Consider the following 5,601-nt stretch of genomic DNA (forward strand, 5'->3'; position numbering starts at 1 on the left):
AGTCAGAAATTGGTCGTTATTTATAACCGCCCGCTTGTATGATAAGCAAGAACCCGCCCAGCGGGCTCTCTAGCATCTGAGCAAAGTACTCTTTGTCGCTAAGCTGTAAGACCTATGGGATGGTGGTGGCGGTATAAAATCTGTGCAATAAGAGTACCGTCAGCAAAGAAGGTTGTGTTTTTTACAGTGCTTATTTATTTTTAGTGTTAACTTCTACTGTGTGTAGTTTGCCTTTAATAAAGTTAATGAATTAATAAATAGTCCTTTCATTTTGTTGTCTCCTATTGAGTTCATAATTGTATAGATAAATGATAAACTTAGTACTAAGGCTCCCAACAAGATACCTAAGATGAATCTTTACTACTATAATAGACAATCAAATCAGGATGTTTACGTCAGGTCTTGTTCAGCAATTTCAAGTTTCAATCCTAGATCGTCAGGATGAGATAATTAGTACAACACTACCTAACATATACTAACATGTATACAAACACAAGAAAGTTTACGTGTTTAACAACATATAGCTATACAATTCCAGATTCCTATTCTTTTATGCAACTGGAAATAATGCTATAGGTAAAAAAATAAATAAAAGAGTAATAATTTTCATGAATCATTACTTTACTAGGCATAGACATAGACACATCACTTAAGTATAACACTGATTGAAAACTTATAATTTGCATTAAGACTTAAATAAACTCTTAAACCTATACTATCACAGCGTGTTCCCAAGCGCGCGAACTACCCTCGGTGGTCTTGGCATTGCATCTCTGACCAACACAGGTATTTGACTCTCCGGGGGCATATCTACATAATCCACTACCCATGCTGGAGAAGATTGGGTAACCAACATGGTTGGAGTCGCCACAGCCTGAACAGAATGTAATGGCTGAGCGGTTAAATCGGTTTGTTTTTCAGGTTCATTTAAATCAGAATCATCAGATTCACTATCATTATCCTTTGACAAATCCTGACTTTTTTCAGGGCTTATAGAAATGGTTTTAATCATTTTAACTTTAGCTTCATAATCATCTTGCTCTTTTGTCAGATCCACATGATTATTTAGAGATGGCTTCAATCCATTTTGTATATCCTGTTCCTTAGTGAGGTTTGCATGCTTTGCGTTAAGTTGTGATGCCTTTTGTGCTCCTGATTCATCAAGTTCTTGAATGAATTCTTCTCGAGAAGGCTTAGGTCGACGTCGGCGCACGCGACGTCGTTTCTTCTTCGGCGCATCAGTAACATCTGTATCTTTATCATCTGTCACTTGTTCTAATAATGCTAGCGCTCTTCGCTTGACTTGATCTAATGCATCGGAGTTAAAATTTGGTTGTGACATTTGGCCAAATTCTAAATTATTTTCAATAGGTTTAGGTGACGGAGTTGTTTGCTTTGGTTCTATTTCTGGTAGAGCTTGTGTTTTGCTTTCTTCGGCCCGTTTTAGCAAGAAAAGTGTGTCACCTACAGTAAACTTCCGTTTACGAGACACAGCTAAAGATTGTTCAATTGTTGTTGTGGTTTCCCTTAGGTTTGTAGTTTTCTTGAGGCTGTCCTGCTTGTTGAACGGTTGGGTTGTGGGTTTCTTCTGTACTAACAGCTGTTGCACTGGTGAGGGGTCAGGCACAACTGCAGCTTCTTCATAAATGTTTGTCGCTTCTTTTATTTGTTTTGTTTCATTATAGCCATTATGCTTGGTGTGGGTTTGTGTTATTCTGTTTTGTATGATTGTCACAGGTTGCATTGGCATTAATGCATCATCATCAGAGTCTTCAATACTGAATGCATGCTGCCATTCATGTTCCACTTGCGTGACCCTGACAAAAAATATATAATGAGTAATAATCTAATTAAGGCCATATGTTGCTGGCTACTTAGTGTATACTTCCAGATAAGATTTTATTTTATTTCAAGCCTAACAAGCTAGTTGTTATGCTTAATGCTTAACTTCTTTTAAGTAAACAATTTTAAAGTTATCGGATTTAGCACATACTAACCGCACTGTGTCGTCAGGCCGTAGCACCTTAATTGGCTCGCTCGGCGGCAGCAAATGATCCCCTGCCAGCAGCAACAATGGCCCTCTGAGCTTAGCCACTTTCCGCACCCGACTCGCTAGCCAGCGCACTTTACGAGCTCGCCGGCGCACCCACACGCGGCATCGAGCTTGGGAACCCATGTAGGCACTTAAGTCTACGCTTAGTGCGAACCCGCCGGGTTCAGAGTCGGACTCGTGTTCATCTTTTTCTGTAAATGATAGAAGCGGTATTCTGTACATCGTGGGAAAACTTAAATTAATTCCAAAAACAAACGCAAAGCAGTCCCTACTGCAATTTTTTAGTTCTTACAGATCATACACGTTAAACTTCCGTGAGACATATTCAAATAATTAATTGAGATACGGTTGTACTCACGTTATTATATCGCTATTGCTGCGACATGTTTCGGGCCAATCGGAGGCTTTGCGGAGTCTAGCCGTCGCGTGAACTCCTATACGCCTGAAGAGGGGCCTCCGATTGGCCCGAAACATGTCGCAGCAATAGCGATATAATAACGTGAGTACAACCGTATCTCAATTAATTAATCTTACAGATCAGTTACATTCCAAGATGTTATTAAGTTATGAAGTCTAACCTGTATTAGCGCTGCCGCCGGCTCGACTCTCTGCATTTGTCTCTGGCATTCTTAAGAGAGTTTTAGACAAACTATTCAGAGAATTTTAATAAATAAATAATTCTGCTGTCTTATTTAGATTTTTCCCTAAATTTCGACAAAATTAACAACAATCTCATACCCAAAATCAGACTCGCATATGTCAGATTGTCAGACATGATTGATGATAGGATAACCCTTCGGGTGGCAGCACGGATACGTCAAATAGCTGTCAGGTGGCGGCGCCATTTTGCGCGAAAATGCTCAAGTGCCAGAGGGTCTGAAGTTGGTCTGAACGGTGATCAGCGAGATATTGGCGGGAGATACAAATTTAATGATTGTTTCTTATTCTTGTATGAAAGTTGTATATAAAAAGTTTGACGCTATAATGTGTATAAAATAGGCTTTTAATTACACTGACAAACATTTGCTGTCGATATGTAAGTAATTAGCAAATCCTCATTTTAACCTAAGCCAAGGAAAAATAATCCGGATTCTTGTATAAAACAGACTAAAAAATACAGAAAAAAGCACTACTCTTGAGAAAAACACTTTTTTTACAAACATATACATGGATATACATCAGAAAAGGTAATAAAATTACACTTTTGCATTGAGATTTTACATATTAAAAGCGTATTAAAATTGGGTATGAAATCCGTCTCGTAAAAAAACTGAGGTAACTTTGAAATCTTGTTTTGTTATTATTTATCAATTATATGTTTGAAATTATATACTCGTTTTGTAGAGCGTCTTAAGATATATGTATTATCACAGGCTTAAGTTGTCGCGACGTTTCGCGAGTTACCTGGCAACACTACCAACTGAACGAAACAACCTCCATTCAAACCAGTAAAAACCTGTTTGTCACTTTATGGCGTGTTGAATTTAATTATGTAAATTAATATTCGAATCAGTGCTCATCAAGGGGAGCTGAGTCACCAAAGAAAGCTAAGTGGTGTTTTATATCTCTAGGTTAAAAGAGGAGTGGTTCTCCCAAACTTTCTTGTTCATTTCACTTATAACTTTAACTTCTCATGATGGACGATTATTGCTATACATTATTACAAGCTTTATGATAATGATGATGTTTCCGTTATGGATGATATATTGAAATGAGTGTGGCAGGGAGTTGTTACACGTTTATGCATATAAAGATCATGTAGTTAACATGATTGCATCACAAAATGGCGCATGTTGAATGCGGGAAAGAGCCAACGTGGCTGTAAGTCAGCGCGGCCCCAACGAGTTTGGGACCAGGCATCGGGTAGCCCTGATGCTGGTATGACCGCCACCGGGGGCTGGGGGTGCGGTCCAGCCTTAGTAATTGTGCTATCTATTTAATATGAGGAAAGTTATGAGTTTGGCTGGGGTTGGAGTCGCGCCCCAGGCCTTGGTAAACGCCAGTGAGTTTGTGAGACCTGGCCGCTGACACCTGAAGGCCATGGGTTCACGCATCCTCTGGGAGGACCCCCAAGATGGTGATCACTGTAAGGGCCCTCGGGCATGTGTACAGACTAGCGCTACTCTGAGAGGGTTGACGAACCTTCATACACATTTTGGGTCTAATAATGATATTTGTCAGGCGTTGGCCACTAGTGTGGAGCGTTGTGACATACCATGTAAATGTATAGCTTTAAGTTTGTATATTGTGTCTAAGAAAATGTATGATTTGATAAAGATGGATTTGGTAATGTGCCAGATGAAAGAACTACCTGATTTCCCTATGGGTTTTTCATGTGTTGGTTAAATTCATGTTTATGAAAGTAATTACTGATATGATAATGTGGTTTATGAAACACCTATGATTTACCTAAAAGTGGCTTTGATAATGTGGTTACCACAGAGAGGTTCTGTGGCTTATGAAACATCTATGATGTACCTATAAGTGGCTTTGATAATGTGTGTACTACAGAGGTGTTCTGTTGTTTATGAAATATATCTAATAATCTGTAATGTGTTGAGCTATGTGTGGTGTTAATGTACTTGCCATAGTTGTGTTTATGAGTGGTGTTGATACTTGCAATGTTTTTATGATGATATTATACTGATCTGATCTGATGTTGTATATGTGATATACCATCTGCATTTATTCTCTATATTTGAGAAGTGTACTTTGTGAGAGAATGGTTACAAAGCTTTCATATTGAGTTTGACTATTATATATGGAATTTTGTATCCTGAATATGCTGAATTAAGTTGATATATCTCAATACATTAGTTGAGATAATAGCAACTATAATGAAAGACAAATGTTGTTAGAAATTGACTTTGTTTACTGATTTACTGCATTATTTGTGTAGTACTTTGGTATGAATATTGATGCACCATGATGGTGACTGGAAAGTATCTTTGAGATACTTTACATATGTATTTAAGTACTACATTTATGTAGTTCAAAGGGAACTAACATGATGATGGTCATGATAATGATAATGGTCATGATAATGATAATGGTCATGATAATGATAATGGTCATGATAATGATAATGGTCATGATAATGATAATGATGATGATGATGAAATAGTTGGAACTGTGATAACTTTAATAAGCAACTTGGAATTAATGATTTCAGTGAGATTTGAGAACCTATAATGGAAAGAATATAACATGAAATTAACCTTGTAATAATACTTGCATAGAACTAAATGTGTGATATTATATAGAGATAATTTAGTGACTTTGTAAGTCATAGTTACCCCTTTTTAATACAGATCTTGAGATGCCAGTCATGCTGACCAGTGTGGAAGCAACGAGGACAGCGGTTAGAGAAAGGCTCTAACAGTCATTCCATACATGCAGTGTAGCCACTGCTAACCAAAGGTATGAATCATTCCTTTGCTTGACTGACGTTTGTACAGATTGAGTTATAATGATAGCAGTTATAGTGATAAACCTTTGGAGATGAATTCAGGCAATTGTTTTAATTCTTTTTGTTCCAAACTTATTCC

The 5,601-nt window shown here is 37.7% G+C and overlaps 1 protein-coding gene across 1 annotated transcript; it reads right to left on the bottom strand.

Moving 5' to 3' along the window:
* Positions 1-600: 600 nt before the first annotated feature.
* Positions 601-2,817, bottom strand: LOC125227735. The gene is made up of 3 exons (XM_048132043.1): positions 2,632-2,817; positions 1,998-2,244; positions 601-1,817 (listed from the first exon to the last, which is right to left on the bottom strand). The coding sequence occupies exons 1-3, from the start codon at positions 2,678-2,680 to the stop codon at positions 719-721; spliced, it is 1,395 nt and encodes a 464-aa protein (XP_047988000.1). The 5' UTR covers positions 2,681-2,817; the 3' UTR covers positions 601-718.
* Between the last annotated feature and the right edge of the window lie 2,784 nt (positions 2,818-5,601).

Source organism: Leguminivora glycinivorella, chromosome 7, assembly GCF_023078275.1.
Source record: "Leguminivora glycinivorella isolate SPB_JAAS2020 chromosome 7, LegGlyc_1.1, whole genome shotgun sequence".
In the NCBI taxonomy this organism is placed as follows: Eukaryota; Metazoa; Arthropoda; class Insecta; order Lepidoptera; family Tortricidae; genus Leguminivora; species Leguminivora glycinivorella.

Bases quoted from the DNA above. Each gene is read 5' to 3' on its own strand.
- LOC125227735 (XM_048132043.1), bottom strand. From the start codon at position 2,680: ATGCCAGAGACAAATGCAGAGAGTCGAGCCGGCGGCAGCGCTAATACA. The intron at 2,245-2,631 runs GTTAGACTTCAT...TATCATTTACAG, and splicing joins CGGCGGCAGCGCTAATACAG to AAAAAGATGAACACGAGTCC. The intron at 1,818-1,997 runs GTTAGTATGTGC...ATTTTTTGTCAG, and splicing joins CGGCCTGACGACACAGTGCG to GGTCACGCAAGTGGAACATG.